Below are 21,036 nucleotides of genomic sequence, written 5' to 3' on the forward strand. Positions count from 1 at the left end.
CTTGCGGCGGTGCCGCGGTTGCCTGCAGTAATAGCACCTGGATGGAAACGTTTTTGCCTTATTCCGAAATAAGGGTGAACTATACAGGGTATAGCCAGCCGTGCCAGCTCTTGAAGAGGGTAAACTTGAAGTCAGCCCTTCAAGGATTGCCCCGTTGCTTCCGAAATGGCAGCTTTGGAGAGTGCTCCCGGCTTCGGAAGGCGCTCTCTGGTTGTCTGTCATGAAGTGGCACTGCCCGCTTTATGTTGGGCTTCACGGTTTTCAGAAGAAAAAGCTGAAGGTGTCCCCAGGTACTTTCATAAAAACTGCAGGTTTTTTATTGCCGTGTTTAGGAAAAGGTTCTGCTGGTGTCTGGTACAGAAGATGAAGTTGTAACTACTCCATGTCTTGGTGGAGTAGAAGGGCTAATAGTATTTCAGGTACTGTGAGACCTTTGGGGAAAGGCATTAGTAGCCACCTCACGCCAGACTTAATTGTACCGAGGCTGTGACTCCATGAGCAGCTCAGCCGGTCTGGTGACTGACTGTCACTGAAAGGGGAAGGCCCCGCTGCCTTCTCCTCCGCGTTTTCCTCCTCTGCTCCCACCTGCAAGCTCCAGTCTGCTTGCGTGTGTCACTGGAAGAAAATCGAAAAAGGGGAGACAGAGGAAAGCAGACTGTTCCTGTGGTGGTCAGTCCTCGATTGCTGACAGCTGTACCTTGCTCACATGAGTTAGGTACCTTTGTTTAAAACTTGACCTTTAGAAATCCCTACTTCTGCTGCTTTGCTTGTCCTGTATTGCTCTCTGTGAAGCCATTTGTGCCTTTGACTGTAAAGCGATTGATTTGTCCCGAGGTGTTTTGTGGAAGACTTGGGCCTTAAAAGGAGGGAACCTAGGAAGGATCAAAACGCTAGTGCGTCATCAGAGTGTATAAGGACTTTTGAAAACAGCGTTGCCAGTGCAGCAAGACCATGAGGAAGGAAGATTAGAGTGATGGTGAAGCAGAGTGAATAATAAATAATTTATATTGCAAACTTTGTAAAAAAGAAGCTGTTTCTGAAAAGAATGCTTTGTTAGATAACTAGTTACTCTTGTCCTTCCAAGACTACAACAACAATGAAAATTGATGAACTGAGTTTTAGACATTGTCTGGCATTTTGTTTATGGATAATTCAAGGCCATAAACCGCTGCTTTCTAATGTTTCAGCAAACGTGTTTTTTTTTTTTTAAGGCTGGTTTGTCTGAAAATAATGTGTCAGTGATGCTGATGCTTCATGTAGCAGCTTGTTGTCAGTGTGTATCTTACTCCTGTTCTGCAAACAGGCAAAGAAGTTGTGCCTGTGTTGTGTGTACAAAGAGTGTTGTACCTGTGCTCTGGCATGGTGCTGTTAAAAACCCTTCTTTCCATTGAGATAGACCTTTCTGTAAGGTGCAATTTTAGACTGAATCTAAGCAGAAGTGTGTGAAAAGGTTACTTCGCCAAAGTTTGTTGTCAGTTAAGTTCACAGTTATGGGGGTGGGAGAAGCTACCTGTATTTAGGAGGCAGTACTTCCTGTGGATAAAATTATAAAATTAACTATATACTACATCTCTGTGTGTGTATCTGTAACTAAGGCTATTTCCACAAGGAATTCTGTCTTTAATTTTTTTTTTTTTACAACTTTGAAATGTGTTCTAGACTTGTATAATAAGATTCTAGCCTAGCTATAGATATCTATTTTTTTTTTTTAAATGATTCAGCATTTCTGCAACTTTATTTTCCAGAACACTTGCTTACAGTGAAAGCTGTTTTAGTCCTTTCTTCAGGAAGTGTGTTATAAATGGGTCATTAACTTTGCCAAGGTGTGGTTTGCTTTTTTGTTTGTTTGTTTTTTCACACAGGGATTTAGCAGTCTGCTGTTCTGTCAGGGTTGTGTATAGTTCTTATCTGGATCAGGAAGTAAAGGTAGAAGAAAAATGCCTTAAACTAATTGAATGTATTCAGAGAAGACGAAACTAGAGAAGGTAGTTAGGATGCATGGTTGGTATAAAATTTGTGAGAAGGAAATGAAAGCTTAGACAAAAAAGGAGCGCTATTCATACCTGGTTTTATGATTGCTTTTGGTGCATTCCGAATGCTTACTGGAGACAGATGATTTTGAGAGCCTGTAAACCAGCATAGGTCAGTTATTTGGGTAAAGCAGCTGCGGGCTGAGGACAAAACAAATAACAGTTGGAATGTTGCAGGGGCAAGTATGCTGTATCTGGTACACTGAGAGCTTGGAATAAAATTTCTTTTCATGATGGGAGAAAGCTGACTTCTGTTTTAAATTACAGAAATTGAGTTCCAGACGCAACTGGATTATGCATTTGTATGTTCTGGTTTATTTTATAGGCAAGTAAGTTAATGTATTATAGAAAAAATGTATTTGCGATTTTGGACAAGGCTCTCAGGTGCTCAGTTTATTAAAAAGAACTCTGTGTAATGCTAAGGACTAATTCCTTGGTAAGAGTATTCTCAGAAAATATGAAGGTTAATGACATTTTCACGAGGGTGAAGATTTGTTCTTACATCTTGCATACAGACCTAGTGTCACGTCTCACTTATGAGAAGGGGAGAGTGACTAAGGTCTGCAAATCCCCTCGGTGTGGATTAAGGTGAGATAACACTCAAGGTCCATACATGAACATCAGCTTTAATGGAACAAACACTCTATAAGTGTCAACCCTCTACATATTAATATGTCACGTAAGCTAAGCGGCTTTATGAGCAGTTGAAGTAGGCCTTGCGTTACTTAGCAGCATTAAGGGCAAAGAAAGAGAGAGAGAAGGAAGGAAACAGCTAGAGAGGAAAAGAGATGGAGAGATCACCAATCCTGGATTCAGCATCGGACCTGCCAACGGGGGGTATCGGTGTAGAGAGTGCCCCAGGAGGCTTCTGTGTGCCCCTCTTTATTGGCCCCAGTCCAAGACTTCTGGAATCTTCTCTCGCCCCAGTTCCAGGAGTGGTTGAGACACCAGTCAGTCAAGGGAAGTGACACGAGGCCCCTCCCCGTGGCTGACTTCTGGAGCCTTCTCTTGGGGCATTGCCTGGGCTCACAGCACAGTCACTTGGGCCTCATCCCTTATACTTAGAAAAATGTAAGTAACAAATACACAGTATAAAAGCGACAGGAAAAAATGTGCCTGTACTACATCCTGGATTCAGGTATTACCAATAAATACATCTTGGTAGCAGCTGTGGAGTGATGAGTGTTCTGCAATTTTTATAGAGAGTATATCCAAAGAAGTCATAGGAGTGTCTACACCAGGCTAAGCAGACCTAGAACTTGTTGAAAACTGTGGATTGTGTATAACAGGAAGGATGTTGAATTGGAAGCAACCCAGCGGGCAAGTTGGAGAAATGGTAATGGATTTCGGGAGTTGTATAAGCAGAAAGGGGTTCAGGAGAACTGAGCTTGAGTTCTATTGTTTAGTAGCATAAACAAAATACACCAATTGCATCCCTCTTGAAACGTGCTTTTTGCTTAAATAACTTTGACCAGTGTATTTGTCAGTTTATTAGGTGAAGCGGAGTGTAAGGTTTTTAAGTTGCTATGAAGAATGTCAATGCTGCAAAAAGTAACCTGAGCACATTGGAAAGCTAAAGCATAAAGTACTCATCTTTCAAAAGAAACCCCTTGTGTTAGTGTGAAAGAGTCTATGTAGGACATCTTTGTAAAATATAACCATGAAAAGCATGAAGTGTGACATCTTGGGAGCGTTGTGTGCTATGCAGTGTTAGGAGCTGTGAAGCTGAAATGAAACGAAGGCTGGATGAGCAGGTAGGCTCTTGCCATAGTGTCATGCCAAAGGGACTTGGATGTAAGTGAATATATTAATACTTACAAACATTGAAGAAACAGGTGTAACTTTTTGTTATATGCGCACCTACTATTCTGAAACTTCTTATGGTTCTTTCACTTGGCAGTAATCATAAAATGTGTGCTAAACTTGCTCGTTTGTATTTTAGACTGCTATTACTTTCACTTTTTTCATTTGGGGAAAAGGTCCAGCTATTTTGATAGCAGTAGTCAGCAGCTTAATCTGAAATTCTGTTCTCTTTTCCCAGAGAACAGAATAGTCAGACCTCTTTATTCCCATGTTTATAAACACCAGGTTTTAAACATGGATACCATATTTAAGATATCTTTCAATTCCTGAAAGAACTGGTATTTTCTTAGGCTTATTCTGGAATTATAAAAGAACAAGGACATCTGAAGTTAGCATATATTTTAAAATAGGTCTGTTTCTGAATGTGTTGGTCCAGCTGCCTTATCTTGAAGAGCAGCTTAAATTTTTTGCATGTGCACAATCCACTTAGTGGCAGAGTTCACTAAAAAACATAGAAACAAAGTGAAATATTTACAGGCCTGTGATCATTCAGACTGATTTTTATGGAGCTGTTTAATATTAGCAAAAATGAAAAATTTAGCTATAACTTTCTCAAACAGGCTGGGACAGTTTGTGGTCAAGAATTCTGTAGAGGTATTTATCAGTGGGTTGTTGGTTTTTTGGTGTGTTTTTTTTTTTGTTCCTCCCTTTTTAGGTTTCTAAACATATGAGTCTAAATGGGTGAATTATTTTTTTAGTAACAATTTGATCCCTCTAACTGGTAAACTGTCTATCTCTGTTTCTTCTTACAGAGCTAAAATCATCAGTATTTGATGACTGCAAGAAAGAGGAAGAATGGAAGGTATAGTTTTGTTATAAATTTTTTTAAGAATGTTAGAATCACTTGAACAAGTTAACTGTTATCATGGAGTACACAACAAATAAGTATCATTTAATGGCTGTCGCTTTCACTTAAAATGGTTTTCCATCCAAGTAATGGATTTTAGTTCTGTTAACTCAGATCTCTCTATAATACGTAATGAGAAATCTAAGGGCTAGCATAGCAAGAACAAATGGTTAGTTGTCTCAGTTCTTAAGTTTTGAAAAAAAAATAGAAACTGTTTCTGTTTTTCTTCACTTTTCTTTTGAAGGACTTGTACTTTATTAATTTCAAATTATACTGCCGTGCAATACACATGGAGCAGGATTCAGCAGTGCGATACCTGTTAGAGCTGCTTAAGCTGTAAAACAGTTTTAGAATAAGTACAGATATATTTAAGCAGGCCATGGGGTAAATCAGGCAGGAATTCACAAGACTTGTGTCAAAGTGGAAGTTTTTAAATAACTTTCTAGTAGGAGTAGTGGGGAAAAGCTACTTATTTTGAAATCCTGTATGTAGGGAGCTGCTTTCCGATGCTATTTGAGATTAATTTCCCACTGCAAAGTTGCTATATGCAGGTGATGAAAAGATACAGAGTAATAAAACAGATTTCAGCTTCAAATTTCCATGGCAAGTTGTTAAGGAAATAACACGGGTTTACTATAGCTGATTAATTTATCTAAATACCTGTGTTTTTTTAATATATTTAGATAATTCTTTTAGATGATTACACTACTAAATTACTGTCACTGTGCTGCAAAATGACTGATCTACTGGCAGAGGGTATCACAGGTAAGCATAATTCTTTTTAATATACAGATGGCAATATCCTGATAAGAGAAAGGAAAAGAATAAAATTGATGATACCCTTGCAAGAAATTGTCTTAATTTGGTTGATGAAGACAAGTAGCTATGGGATATTAGACTAGCAGACTTTCTGGCTTGTACAGTAATTACCCAATTGTGATTTTTTTTTTTAATGAAAAATCAAATGTTTCTCTGTCTAGAAGCTAAAACCCTTTTCATTTTAATCTTTTTGCTAAAGATTGCTGTAAATTTTTTTTGGTGTTTGTTGTTGGTTTTGTGCCCTTTTTTTTTTTTTTTAGTTTTGTTGGTTTGGTTTGTGGGGTTTTTTTTGGGCAGGTGGGTGTTTGTTTGCTAATGTCCAGGATGGGGTAAATGAGAAAGTTAATCTGTCACAGAGTGATTTTAAGGATATTATCTGTCAGTTGAAGTTAAGGGAGAACAAGCTTAATAAAGAATTAAGTGCATGTTAGTAAAACATACAAGAATAGGCAAATTGCTCACTGCATTTTTTTCTACTGTGTTCTGTAAATCAGTAATATCTGCTGCTTTGAATTCATTTCTGCTCATGAACAGTAGAGTTAGGATACAAGGGCAGAGAAACTTAAGTACTGAAGACAAAATGAGAAGAGGAGACAATAATAGACAAACTGATGAGAGGTATTTGCAAGCAAATGGATGTGATAGAGGCAAGAATTTAAATTGGAGTTCTACGTTGTGCAGATACATTTTAGCCTCTTCTCAAAACAAGAGACCTTTTCTGTAATTAAAAAAAAACCCACAACAAAAGCTTGAAACAAAGTTATATCAATGATTACTTTAACTAGAATAAACCCATAAGCAACATTGACACAATTAGATTGTCACTTTTCCAAACAATTTGAGAGTAGTTTCTAGTGGAGTTTCTCATCTGCTGGAATGTCTGACCTGTTCCTTGATGTTGGCCACTGTCAAAAGTGAATAATACGATGGATTGTGATAGATCTCAGTTATGCAGTATGCCTGTTTAGATAAGACTTTGTTTTTCTACAGGTCTTTTAAAAAAGTATTTTCTCTGTAGTAAATTTTATGGGCTTTTCTTCCCTACAACTTAAAAAAGGATGTTTTTCTTATCATAAAAAGCAACTTTGAAAAGTGTTTTATGATTGACCCTTCTGTAATGTTTACTAGTGTATCATCCTGCCAAACTTTTTTGTCCTGCCTGTTTTTGAAATTGAATGAATACACAAAATGTAAATGACCTAATTTTTAATTAGCTTTAGGTTTAGATTTTTAGAAACACTTTTGTAAGAGAGCAGTATTTAGACAGTTATTTTTCCACAAGTAGCAAGACTTTTCTCATTCCAACTATTCAGTATAAAATGATTCTTCTGGAAGTATAATAGCAAAGCTGTATAAATTTCACTTTTTGGAGTGTATTTTTAATCGTAATAAGTACTACTTATCCTTTGTGAGAAACTTTCAGTGAGCATGTATCCTGTTCATCAATAAGAAACCTTTTATTTTCAGTGAGTACACTTCTGAAAAGAACCTGTCTTTCCACATCCAAATGTCTGACATTACTCATCTTCCCTGTTCCTCCCCCTCAAAATTACTGAGCAACATGAATCTCATTGCATTCTCAAGCTAGCGTGCTGCAACACTATATAGTAATGACTTTATTAAACAGAGAAAACCAAGAGTTGAGTGAAGCTGATTTGCTGAAAATGTCTAATTTGTGCCTGCAATTATATTGAAACAGAATAAGTGCACAGGAAATAGGCAAACAAAGGACAGAAGAGGCTCTAGTCCAAAATGATGCCCTGCATAGTTTCATTATCCCTCTCCTTCAATGCGCTGGAAGAAGAACAATCTTGCCGAGGCAGTTCTCTTGCAAGATATTTCATACTGGGCCCCATAGTTTGAGCATGGTTGTATTGCCATACCTTTCTGTGTGAGGGCAAAATTCTGCTTGTGTAGAACAGCCAGGAAAAATTTAGTCCTACAAATTTAGCTGACGCTAGGCTGCGGGTTGAAGAAGTCTTGTGGTAACTTGCTGTATTTAAAATAATAATAAAAAAAAATCGAGGCTCTCTTGGCAGAAGATAGGTCCTTGACACGAGTTTTGTAGACAACTTGATTGGTATTATTTTATTTTTATCACCTCTATACTAAAATATGTACGGTGCTTTCCTTACAGATGCCTAAAGCTCTTAATTATAAAAATGTAATATTTCTTTACTTTGTAGTGGTGGAGAACGTATATAAAAACCGTGAGCCTGTCCCACACATGAAAGCAATATATTTCATAACTCCCACCAAAAAGGTTAGTATTTTAAAGAAAGCGTAGCAAGATCTTTCAGGCTGAAAAAGCAATTTTATTTTAAAATATTTATTTACTGTGTACAACTATGCAGTATTTAATTTTTGCATTTTGTGTGATGCTCCTCTGTGTGATGTTCAGTTTTCCATAATGAAAAGACAATGCAGTGTCACCATAGAGTATGTTGCAAATGTGTACCTTTTGATCAATGGAGGCACTGTTTCATTGCTTAGATATTAGTAACCTCACTGAAAGAGATGTTGTATCAAATAATGAGGCAATACATAGAACAACAGAATTCAAAGTAATAGCTCTAATAAGAGATTACTGTTACTTCCTAAAAATTCTTGAGAGAATAAATCTCAGCACTGTCATAGGTGGAAAATGATGCAAGTATCCTGCTTTGTTTGCTTCCTAAAGGGATCTTGGTGCATGACTGCCCTTCTGTAATTGTTTATTGTTCTTGCTCTGGAATTAAAAATGTTTTACTTAAGTGTTTTCTGTTCTTATATGTTGATTTGCAGTATTCCTAAGTGGGACTGGGTAATTAACAGGGCAGGAGGAGAGGAAGGAGAAGCTTTGTCTGGTATGTAAGCAAAGGCAAAACACTATAATGATTTTTTCTTTTTTTTTTTCCTACCCCCATAAGTCTGTAGATGGACTTATTGATGACTTCATCACTAGATCATCCAGCAGATACAAAGCAGCATATGTGTATTTCACTGACTGTAAGTAAGGTTTTGTGTTATAGTTTGGTAACTTTATATATGTGAGTAAGCTTCTCAACTTTCTTTTCTATAGGTTAGTAAATGAAAATTTTGGGTCCTCTTTCTTGAGGGAAGATTTGAGACTCAAGTCATTAAACATATTTGGGTTTCCAGAATGGTCACAGTGTCGTGTGGCAATAGTAATTTCTTCCAAAATTACCAAACAGTGTTGATCGTTCCCCACCTCAGCTTTTAATTTAGGTAATCTGGTTTTATTTTTAAAGTGTTCCAGTCTTCTCCTATATTGGAGAGTGTGGAGGGAGACAATTCAAGTAAAACTATGTATCTCATATAAACAAAATAGTACTCAAAAATGTAAACGCGTGAGAATTTGCTGCAAGAACAATGTTTTGTAGTTGGTTATTTTAGGTAGTTCCTTCAGACTTGAGCCAGCTTTTTTTTCCCATCACCTGAAAGAAGGTGCCTACTTAGTCCTTGCATGCACAAGATAAATTGCAAAGCAGAGACGGTTTGTGCAAGTGGGGTTAATGGGACTGCATGTTCCTCTGCAGTCAGTCAGCGTGACTAAAATGGCTGTGTAAAGAAGGGAAAACAAAAAACCCAAACGTGCTGCTGAAGGCAGAGACTGAGTTGTGGCTGTCTCTGTGGATGGTGCTGTCCATGGATGGTGCGTATCTGCTACCGTATGTTCTCAAAGCAGTTATCAAATGACTATGAAAAACTCTTGGTTTCTTGTTTCATGTTACGCTGATGCAGCAATTCTTGTTCTGGAAAAATATTGCTATCTTGCTGTATGTTCCTTTGTTGCAAGTGTGCAAGCTTTAAGTTTCAATACTTGCCAAAGCTTTTCATGTCGAGAGGAGTTAGAGAAATACCTCTGTCGCTTCCAAGTCTGTGTAGTATTCGTGTCATCCAAATATTCCTTAAATTCAGTTTCTAGACCGGGATCCAATGTAGCCTGTAAGTGTAGTGGAACGCATTTGAGATCTGTAACTAAATTCCATATTTCTGTGTTTTGATGTTTGAGATGTACACATTATTTCTCCCTTTAACCTTTTTGTAGCTTGGGAAATGTTTTCTCTCTCCTATATGAGAAGAAATAGCAGAAACTTTTGCTTTGTTAAAATCAATATCCTTCACTGCTACGGACTGCTAATGAGTCTTCTACAACTTCACTTGCCAAAAGCTAGTAAAAAATGATCAGTGATGCTTCTTGAAAACTACCTCAAACACAAAATACTGATAACATTTTCTCTTTCACTTTAGGAAGATTTGGTAACTTTTTTGTATGTTACTGTTAGTTGGTTCTTAATTTAGAATTGTCTGTTCTGAATACTGAAAGCTTATAAGTGAGTTAATGGCTGGAACACGCACAAATGGTTTATACTTAGAATCTTTTTTTTTTCCTAGATTGTCCTGACAACCTTTTCAATAAAATTAAGTCTTCCTGTGCAAAATCAATAAGGACATGCAAGGAGATCAACATTTCCTTCTTCCCATATGAGTCTCAGGTAAGTTTCATTCTTTATCTTAACAGCAGAAAATAGTCTGGAGGACTATTTTCAATGTTGTTGACCTGCTAGAAAACAACGAAATAGGATGTAGCGCTCTTTTTTTTTTTTTTTTTAACTGTCAAACTGTATGAGAGACCTATTGCCGTTTTGGCATATTTCCACTGCTTGCCTATATTTTTCAGATGAAAATAAATGCTCTTGTACTCAAAGGCTTACTGTTTGCGCTTGACCTCTTTGCAAGACTTGGAGTCAGTTGCAGTAGAGAGATTAGAGAAGGAATCTATTCCTTAAGAGAAGGAAAGTATTCTGGCTTGTCTTTAGTAAGCAGTAAAATTTGTTACTGCTTATACCGAGGTGCTATTTTGACAGACTAGGTAGGTTGGTGCGTAGGAATAAGTAGAACTAACTACTTGGTGAAAATTGGAAAAGGAGAGCAAACGGATGAAGAGAACTGAAGGGGAGTGGAACAAAACCAAAGCCTCACAAAAAAAGAGAAACAAACATAACTTGGCAAACTTCTTATTGAGAGGAAAACATGGAAATCCATGTTTTCTCAATTAAAAATTTGAGACCACCAGTGGAAACCAATGAGTGGTTTCCATGTGAAACCACACAGTGGGTATTGTGTTGAGAAAGAATTTGTTGCTCTTGCACTTCATCAGATACAGAAGGCTGAAATGCACTCTGATACTTACTAATACAGCGAAGCCCCCAAAGCCTGTCCACTGTTGGGAATTGTAGAACTAACCGTGAATGTCTCCCACAAGTCTTTCCTGTATTCTTCAAACCTCATGAACATGTGAAGGGTCAGAAGACTTATGTATACCAAGTGGCAGGTGAATATAGGAGAGGTTGCTGCTATCCATGTTTTATTGTGATGCGGTTTCCTAGTTTGAAGACACACTCCTTTTTATAATATAGTTTTTTTATTACTTAAATTGAGATGCCATCAGAGAATAATAGTGTGGTGGTTTGTTTGTTTTCCAGTGGTGTTGATGTTCCCAAGCTTTGTTTCAAACTGGTTTTGGGAGTTCTGCTAAAGCTGCTCTTAAGAAAAAGTTCTGTAGCTTTTTCTACCAAATAAGGCATATGAGAATTTTGTTGTCCTGGTTCTCTGGAGGACTTACCATGAAAGCAGAAATTGGGACTACTTTTCTGAAGTAGAAAATAAGCAGCACTTAGTCTCTTCTTGTTTTTAGTTTAGTTTTGTGTTCTCAGTATTTTGGGTTGTGAGAACATTTGGAATCCTTAGCAAAGGAACAGAGTATGTCAACTGATTTTCCTAATTTAAAATCCCTGGGCCTGCTTTCTGGGGTGATAAGAGTAAGTAATCAGACTGAGCTCTGGGTAAAGTCCAAGTGATTATCTACTTGAATGAAACAAACATCCTTATCTGGATGAACGTTCTTCTTCGGCTCGGTAGTTACAGAATCCATCTGAAGCTGGAGAAAATCCATTTACTGACAATGGGATTGTGTCCATGTTTGCATTCCATTTACTAAACTATTGAAAAAGTTTTTCTTCTGTGTAGTACTAAACATCTTTTATCAAGGTTTAATGCATTTAAAGGATTTCAGTTCTTGGAGGTAAAGTCTTCATATAATAAACAGATACAGTATGTAAAATTCTATTTTAAACAAATTCAACTTTACCTTCTATGATCATTCTGGTATTGCATTGTATGGCTCTGTACAAGACACTGGATGGCATTTAGTTCTGCCTGTCTCAGGTCCCTCCATCTGTACAGACAGTAAGCAATTTAAAAATATAGTAATTTACATAGGGGAGGAGAGTAATAGAGGGAAGGAGTGTGAGAACAAGAAGCAGATGAGCTCAACAGGACAGAGAAAGAAGACTGAAGTGTGGGTTTGGGTTTTTTTGAAGTCTATTATGTATGACTTTACTACAGCACGTAGTTTTAAAGTATCAGCAATTCTTTTACCAGATATTTTAGAAATATATAATTTAAGCCATTTTTTTTCTTGGCTGTGCTTTACATAGGTATTTACTCTCAATGTCCCGGATGCATTCTACCGCTGTTATAGTCCAACTCTGGAAAAGACAAAGGATAAAGATCCTGTAATGCAAGTAATGGCTGAACAAATTGTTACCTTATGTGCCACACTAGATGAGAATCCAGGAGTACGATATAAAAGGTGGGGCAAAAATAGTGTTGTACAGTGTAGTTGCTCTGACTTCTAGGACTTCCCACATTGATTGGTAATAGCTTGAGGCTGCAGCATAGTTTCTTTTGTTGTGGATTAATTGGTTTTAATCCACAACTCCGAAATATGGAATGATAGGATTTTGTGAAGTGTGGGCAGACCTGTGAATTATTTCACTGTGTGTATTCATATAACAATACTTACTAATACCCTGTTTTGTTATGAACTACTCGTTTCACGTTTGGTCAGTAGGATGACACTCTAATATGCTGCATTCAAATATACCGCATGCGTAATCCTGTAACAGAAGTGCTGCTGTTGGTAGTTTTGCAGCTCCGCTTGGCATCAAGGAATTCATAAATTATTGAGGCAGAGGGGATCAGGATTTCTTTGTAGTAGAGATATTGAGGAGAATACCTCTTTTGAGCTTTGATAGAGAGTACAGAGTATTATCTTTGAAGTCAAAGCAGGCATCTGAAATTATGCTCAAGAATTGCATTCTGTGGTGCAAGGTGAAGTGGTGCCTTATTCTCTGCAAAGGTAAAGAAATAATTACTTGACTGTTTTTTCTTTTCTTTCTTTTTTCTTTCTTGTTTCCTGCTTCTGAGTGAGACTCTCAGGTGCTGGGCCATATGCCAGCTAATGTCAGTCTTTTGGCTGAAGCTGTTTCTACTATGTGAAATACCTGAAGCATTCAAAGAGTGGAATCGTAATGTAAAAGTGAAAATATATTGGAAATACCTAGAATGGAGTTCAGAAACTGCTCGTGAAACCAGAGGATCAATCTAGGGAATCCTTTCTGTTTTAAAGGTAGCATTTTAGTGTTTTGATGAAGAAATTTAAGTTATTTTTGCATGTTTCCTTTTTTCCCAGCGGACCATCTGATAAAGCCAGCAAACTTGCACAGCTTGTTGAAAAAAATCTTGAAAACTACTACAAAACTGATGAGAAAAGCCAAATAAAGGTAGAAAGTGAACTAAAATGTTTGCTTCTTTTTTGTAAGTCTGGGGGAAAAAAAATCTTTGGAATATTTTTTGACAATAGGTTCTACAAAACCAGGTTTTATTTATTAATAAAGGCAACTAGTTGCCATTAGTTGTTCTTGTCGGAAAGCAACTTAGAGGTAGTAACTGATAGAGTAAATTTGTATGTAAGCAAATATAATTTGTGTGATCAAACTAATTGCACTTGAAAAATTGGCCCTATAATAATGTAGGGGATGATACAAACCTGAAGAAAAGTGGATAACTATTTTTTGTTTTAACATCACCTTTCATAGGGCTATGTGTAGAAGGGACGTCACTGCAGAATTGAAATGTCTCCCATTGAGGGATTTATCGTCCACAAAGATACAGCTTTTCACATAAATAATGTTTTTGACCTGTCACTACGGATCAGGGCAGATTAGGGCAGCGGCCTAAATGCAGAAGTGTGGGGTAAACCATTCTGACTTGGTGATGTTCCATTCTGCTACAGAAATCAATGTACCTGATGCTACTGCCACTCTGCTAAACCCCAAAGTGAAACTTTCAGTTGAACGCTTGGAGATGATTTTTTTTTTCCTGTATTGCAGCACAGTATGGATAATCTACTCTGAAATACAAACAATATGCTTATTTGTGAAAAGTCAGTGGGAGGCCTTTATTGTGTGTGTTTTCTTTACACTTTTTGCTCATTAGGTGAGGTTACTGAATGCATTGCAATGGGCTAAGCGCATTGCTTTAAAATTAGCATTTGTGTGTTCTGGTTATCATTTAATTGTTTGTTCCTATTTATGTTGATAAACATCTGGACCGTACTTTTAATTTTTTTTCAGTTATGTTTCCAAAAATGTCTGCACTGCTGTAACTTAGTGTAAATAGATTTAACATGCATTAACTTTGTACTGTATGTCTTAACTTTACATTTATTTGATGGCTTTCTAGGCTAAAACCCACTCCCAACTCATAATAATTGATCGTGGCTTTGACCCAGTATCAACTGTACTTCATGAACTCACCTTCCAGGCAATGGCATATGATCTGTTACCAATTGAAAATGATACTTACAAGCAAGTACTTTTTAAAAAAAATCTAAATGCTTTATTGATTATAAAATGTAATGGAATTGTTTAGCTGAATTGCACCATAGCAATATTAGCTGCTTATTATATAAGGGTTGCTTCACTTATTATTAGTCTTTCCTCTTGGTTTTGTAACTTTCTCTTTTTGTTAACTTCCTTATTTAGTTGAGATTAGGTAGGATCTAATTACTATTTTTGCTAAGTTTCGAATCTAACAAATTGCATTTTTTTTAAAAACAAAGAACTTTGTACTAGACTTGAAGCAAAACCTTGGTAGTGCATGTTCAGGTTCTCTACCTTTTCTTCCATATTCTCAACCTTCTTGGCCTAACAAGGCAAGCAAGACCAGTAATAGAGTACTGAGAAAAAGCTTAGTTATTTCTCAGGAATGCTCACTTCTATAGCTCCAGTCATTTAATTTGTGTAGTTTTTAAAATTTACATGTCTGTCCTAAATGCACACTTAGGTGAGCCACGTTCAGTTTGTAAGCACTATTTGGAATAGTGTGACGTTGTTTTGCATAAGGTACGTACTTTGCTGTCGGATTGTTCTGGCACCAAAGATTTTGGTAAGCCTTTGCTTTCTGATGACCCACGACAGCAAATGAGACCGAATTGTCTCATTGTTTAGTTAAGCAAACAGGAATGTGTATCTTCTCTGTCAGAAACACTGAGTGAATGTTTTGACAGAAAATGTAGAATTCTATGAATCTGAAATTTGCTGGTTATGAAAATGTAGCAGAGTATGTCTTCAAGGTAGTCGTGATCTGACTTTTGCAATTCATCTTGTAATTTTTCTTTTACTTTTCTGCTTTCTGGCTGTATACACTGCGTAAGTTTCTGTAAATGTGAAAATGTTATGTAGTATGATTGCTATCTTGCTTTATAGGTTTATTTCTGTTTGTAGAAAAGTAATTGCTGGTCTGTAATTCTGTGAAGCGTGTTTCTTGTATATGTGAAGTAATTTGTCCTACTTAGTCTATTTTGTGGGTGAATGGGACTTCATTTTCCTTTGGAGTTACAAAATGTCTTGTAGTAGATGTAGAAAGCTGCACTTTGCAATCTCAATGTGTATTACTTTGCACACAATTTGCATTGAAGCCAAAGGGAACTTGACATTGGAAGCTAAAGAGAAATTGAGGTGCATGTAATGCATGATCGAAACTCTAGTTATTGTTGGTTTAAAAGAATGTCCAGAAGCCATTGCCCCAAAGAATCATTCTAAAATTCATCTGCTGCTTCTATGTTCAAAGATGTAATCTGTAAAATCCTTATGTAAATTATATTGTGTTGGGCAATAGCCTGGCTTGTGAGTGAAAACCTGTCCCCCGTTACTGCTATTACCATGTATGTTGATTAAACCATAACAATTAATACTTTAACGAGTTATTAGTGTGTGTGTGTGTGAAACCCCAAACCGAACAACTGTCTCAATTTTCTCTTTGAAGATACAAAACAGAAGGAGCTGCTGGGAAGGAACGGGAGGCAATTCTGGAGGAAGATGATGAGCTCTGGGTGAAGATTCGGCACAAGCATATTGCAGATGTGATAGAGTATGTGAATAAAGAACAAAAACTAGTTAAAAATGCAACTTATAAAAGTTTCTTTGAGAGGGAATGATTTGAACCGTTAAGAAAGTAGGGATACAGGCAGTAGTGAAGATGGTTTGCAATATAGACTGCATCCTATTAAATAATCGATGCCAGAAAGAAAACATACTTTCAAAAATAGAGTATGTACAGAGGTATGCACTTTTACTAATATTAATTACAGTTCTCGAGGAAAATGGAAATAAAATTATTTCCTGGGAAGTATCTTCAAATCTTTTAAATCTGAAGGGACTATTTTGCATACAGTACTAGCAAGTTATTGCATCAAATGACATTATGTAGATATCATAAACAGAATGTTTAACTTCAGTTTCCTTTGTCAAAAAACACTCTCTTCTCTGAAGGAGACCTGTATGTGAAGCTTTTACTTTTATTCAGAAGTTCTTGTTGCACAGTTCTTTTAAGATTAAGTAAAGATCTTAAGAAAAGATTTAAGAACTGTGGTGCTGTTGCTTTTGATTACTTTCCTTTGGCTTTTTTTCCAGGGAAATACCAAAGCTTTTGAAAGAAGTTTCGTCAAAAAGAAAAGCAACAGAAGGAAAAGTAAGTTGTTTAAATCAATGTATTGTTGCTTTTCCTGGTAATTTAATTATTTTCAGCTGATCAGAGCTATGTAATTCATGGACCTATTACAGAAATTGAGGCTTATCTCAATGGCAATTTTTTTGGGAAATAAAACAAAAAGCAAGGCTGCAAGAGGAAGGGAAATAAGGATGTCAAATACTGGGGGGAAAAATTTTTCACTTGTATCATTTCTTCACAGTTATCGATATCTGCTCTGTCCCAGTTAATGAAAAAGATGCCGCACTATCGTAAAGAGATTAGTAGGGTAAGGGGTCTTTTGTAACTACAACTTCACAATAAATCACTTTGTATACTATGATTTTCTGTGTTTTATTCTGTCATTTTCCTGTTAAGTGTGCTATGTAACTTTTTTCCAAATTAATATGTTCACCTACTGTAAAATTTTGAGAAGGAAACTTGTTTCCGGGTGTTTCATTTTAGTATGTAAAAAAAACCACTTGGAGGACTTGTGTGCTTTGAGGATTGAAGATAGCATAGCAGTTTAATGTTTTAAAAGGTATTATGGGAGCCAATCTCTAAGTGAAGGGTGAAACACAGAGAATACATGATGGTACGGAAGGATAGTTGAAGGATTGACTCTTGTAACCAGTAAAAATGATTGCTTGATGTCTTTAAAAAAAAAAAAAGGTGAGTTATGACAGCTTGTGATTTTTTTTTTTTGATCTTCTAGCAAGTCATCCATCTTAACTTAGCAGAAGATTGCATGAGCAAGTTCAAGTCTAACATAGAAGGGCTCTGTAAAACTGAACAGGTATGTTTAAAAAAAAAAAAAAACCCACAAACCAAACAACAGCTTACCGCAAATGTGACTTTTTTGTTTGCAGGCGTAGATGCTTATTTTTAACTGACAAAAGTAGTGTCTCTTGCCTTTTTTTTTTTGTGATAACTTTTTGAGGTAGTAGTATTAAAGCTTAGTGAGATATACAGGGCTTTTACTCTGCCAATAAAGGAGGTGCATTTTGAGTTTTGGGTTTTTGTCTTTGAATCTGGCTGATTTCTATAAGGATCATATTTGTGTTTTCTTTGTTCAAAACTCTTATGAATTTGCCTTATTATGTTCTGCAGAAGGAAGCCCTTTTTAAATGTCTGGGAAAAGTACCTGTTAGGGTGAGGCATTACATTGTACTACTAATCTCAAGTTAAAACCTACACATTTATATGAAATCTAGATATCAACAGTTTTAAATGTTTGAGTGTTATGTGGTGGTGTTATAATGCTGTAACTATTGAAATAATTACGTCAAAGAGTTTTCATACTGAGTTTAAATTGATGCAGCTTGATTGTTTCCCGAAACCTACCGTTTCATAAAAACACATTTCAGAAGACACAAAGCAATGCTTTTTTTTTTGTCATTACTCACTAAAACCACTTTTTGTTTTAATTTAGGACTTGGCTCTTGGAACTGATGCAGAAGGTCAAAAAGTGAAAGACTCAATGAGAGTCCTCCTTCCAGTTCTGCTCAACAAAAGTCATGAGAGCTATGACAAAATTAGAGCTATTCTCTTGTATATCTTTAGCACAAATGGTATGATAAGCTGCCCTGTTGGTGTGTGTCGTCCCCCCCACCCCCCCAGCGTTATGGACTTCAGCTCGAGTTTTGGGATAGTCCAGTATTTTTACTTAAGCATTTGTATTGCTTATTGATGGCCATGTTTGAAAGAAATACTGTCCATCCTCTGTAGCTTCTCTTATCTCAAATTCGTAGCAAAGATACATTGCTAAGGAGTTAAGAAATTCAATACAAGTGCAGATCCATACAGTGTTTTAGCATCATTCCTGTGCTTGGATGTGTGCAACAGTTCAATTTTTCTCCTTTTCACATAGAATTGAAGCTGTTAAAGGGGGAGTTCCATGTCCATTGCAACCTGAAAATAAAGTCAATGGGGAACAATTTGTAGTGGAGGAGGAGGAAATGGACAGAATATGGGTCTGAGGAATCTATAACAATATTGAGTTTTGGTCTCAAAAATGGATCATTAAACAAAATCTTATCTAAAATATAGTATTATGTATTATGTTAAAGTAGACTGGCCAAACAAAATCCTGGACTAAATAACAGCCTAGAATGTGAGTAAGACCAATTTTGTCTTGCACAATCACATGGTAATTAAGTTGTATGCTTTTCCTTATATCAAAGGAACTACCCAGGAGAACTTGGACAAGCTGATCCAGAATGTACAAATAGAAAGTGATAGTGATATGATAAGAAATTGGAAATACCTTGATGTTCCTGTTATCTCTTCAGTAAGAATGTATTTATTTATTTTGTAATTTCCTACCACCCAAGCACTTGTCTACAGCTCTTTCAGCAGCTCTTAGCAGTATTAGCCAGGCAATTACTAGGAATTCTTGTTTTTATGATGTGTTTAAGTGACAAATCCTTCAAACAATTAACATGAATAATTTTCAAAGAAAGATACCTATAATGTTCCCTCTAAAATCATCAGATGGTGACTTGAGCTAGTTGGTTTTGGAAAGTGGCAACTTACTCAGTTCCTTGTCTCTGAAATCAGTATTTCTAGTGTACCCTGAATTCTACAGGTATTAATTGTTGTTTGTTGTTGTTGTTGTTATTTCTTTATTATTTCTTTAAAATTTCCCACTGATTCCCCCCCCCCCGCTACTAATTGAGAATAAGTTTCAAAAAAACAAAAGCACTGTATAATACAACCATGTTTTGATAATCTTTTCAGTCTGCTGCTCAGCATTATAAACACCCAAGAAGGGACCGTTCTTCAGAAGAAACTTTTCAACTTTCTAGGTGGACGCCTGTTATCAAAGACGTGATGGAGGTAAATTTGACCAACTAGTCAATTCATGGGTGCCGTGCAGAAATTTACTCAAATGAGCAGTTACAGCCAGTCTTTTGAAATGTCATAGTTTCTTGAGTTACTTTTTGTTAAATACATCTGTTGAACAAAGTGATCACTTCTAGTCTGTCTGTAATACAGAACATTAGACGGCTGTGTGTTAGCGATGCTCCTTATTGGAGGTTGTTTAAAGGTGAAGCAAATGAAAGTGAAAGCAGAAAGTCTTTTTGAACAGCTTGTCCTGTGTGATTGGCAATGCTTAGTGTAATTTAAAGATCTGGATTTTTTTTTTTTTTTCCTCCAGTGGGTGTTTAAACTGTAATTCAAACCTAAAGTGTAGATTGGTAGAGGCTGGAAAATGTTACTTGCCAGAAGTGTAGTTGTTTTGTTCTTAAAGCTCTTCCTAAGCACCAGTTAGTGACTGATGTCAGACAGAATAGTGAGTTCACTGGACCTTTAGTCTGACCCAGTGCTGTCATTCGTAGATTCTTGGTGACTTTCACACGTTCATCCGTGTCTTCAGGGGACCCTAACTTCTCTCGTACACTGCTATAGAGAAATGAAATATGTTAGGGTAGTTACAGATGAAAAGCTACTAGTGAAATCTGAACAGTTAAATCAATATTATGTTTATAAAGAAAGCATATGTAATCCCAATTCCTTGTGATGCACAAAAGCCTTGCAATAATTTTCAGCATTACGTGGTCTAGCGTTTTGCTACATAGGAGTGTTGTTCATGAGATACTGCTTGCAGTTGGTTGTTCATAGAAATTGCATGTGCTGGCATTAAATCCCAGTTGGACATCCTTACCGGAAGTCGAAATTTGATGGGTTTTAGGTCTCTGTGGCTGTTTGAAGTGGGTCTTTTGTTTTGCCTTTCAGGATGCTATAGAAAACAAACTGGATTCCAAAGACTGGCCTTATTGTTCGCAGTGTCCTCCTACCTGGAATGGTTCAGGAGCAGTAAGGTAAACTGTTTAATTTCTCGAAACATAAATTACCCATTTCTCAGTATTTTTGTCACGTACATTCTAAAGCATTATAACAGTGCGCTTACTAAGCGGTAAAATAACTTCTATAAGGTAATGTTAATGTGTAAAACTATATCTTTATTTCATCTAAAACATACAGAACTTGGTTGTTAGTTTAATAACTCTTCTTAGCCATATATAGCTTTTTATTTGGAGTATCTCCCTTTTGCTTCAAAGTTAGAAATAACATTTCCATATTCCCAGAATGAGAAGTTTAAACCATTAAGCTTTTTAATGTGAAGTAGTTTCAGGGATGGATTATCAGTATACTGTGACTTAGGCAAAAAGAATGTTTCATTTTTTCTGAAAGTTATTTCTGCTGTGGTAGCGGTGGTGTCATTCTTGAAGTTAACGACTTCAGTAAGTTAAATTCAACTTCTGTAGGTGCTCCCATTAGGGAATATGGGCCTGTTAGATACTTGACCCCTGTTGTCAGGGTATGGTTTAGAGAAGTCCAGAAAAGTTGGAGGTCTTGAAGTGAATTCTCTGCTAATGAACGTGAAATGGTGTGTTCCGTGTACTGGCATATGTACTGAGTAGTACTGAGAGGTGATTTTAGATTTTTTTTTTTTAGCTCACTAACTTGTACTGTCCTTTCTTGCCCCCTTTTTAATCCCACTAGCTCTTGAACCTCATGACCAATGCCTGCCAATTTGACAGCTTTATCACTTTTGGTAGTGTTTTTTAAATGGTGAGACAGAATAGCGATAAA

General features: G+C 36.6%; 1 protein-coding gene across 2 annotated transcripts in view; it reads left to right on the forward strand.

Annotated features, from left to right (window-relative positions):
* The first annotated feature begins 4,648 nt into the window (after positions 1–4,648).
* STXBP3 (syntaxin binding protein 3) overlaps positions 4,649–21,036 on the forward strand; it is a 20,076-nt gene continuing 3,688 nt past the window's right edge. The window contains exons 1-16 of one of the 2 annotated variants that reach the window (XM_009324222.1): positions 4,649–4,695; positions 5,437–5,505; positions 7,746–7,822; positions 8,469–8,547; positions 9,958–10,058; positions 12,063–12,217; positions 13,100–13,190; positions 14,152–14,276; positions 15,736–15,840; positions 16,383–16,440; positions 16,661–16,726; positions 17,153–17,233; positions 17,870–18,008; positions 18,621–18,727; positions 19,177–19,275; positions 20,176–20,261. In XM_009324222.1, the coding sequence (XP_009322497.1) occupies positions 4,689–4,695; positions 5,437–5,505; positions 7,746–7,822; positions 8,469–8,547; positions 9,958–10,058; positions 12,063–12,217; positions 13,100–13,190; positions 14,152–14,276; positions 15,736–15,840; positions 16,383–16,440; positions 16,661–16,726; positions 17,153–17,233; positions 17,870–18,008; positions 18,621–18,727; positions 19,177–19,275; positions 20,176–20,261 (1,445 nt within the window). In that variant the 5' untranslated portion in view covers positions 4,649–4,688. Of the gene's footprint in view, positions 4,696–5,423; positions 5,506–7,745; positions 7,823–8,468; positions 8,548–9,957; positions 10,059–12,062; positions 12,218–13,099; positions 13,191–14,151; positions 14,277–15,735; positions 15,841–16,382; positions 16,441–16,660; positions 16,727–17,152; positions 17,234–17,869; positions 18,009–18,620; positions 18,728–19,176; positions 19,276–20,175; positions 20,262–21,036 lie in introns of both variants that reach the window. The other variant, XM_009324223.1, reaches the window with a different exon arrangement.

Source organism: Pygoscelis adeliae, unplaced genomic scaffold (assembly GCF_000699105.1).
Source record: "Pygoscelis adeliae isolate BGI_AS28 unplaced genomic scaffold, ASM69910v1 Scaffold265, whole genome shotgun sequence".
Lineage (NCBI taxonomy): Eukaryota > Metazoa > Chordata > Aves > Sphenisciformes > Spheniscidae > Pygoscelis > Pygoscelis adeliae.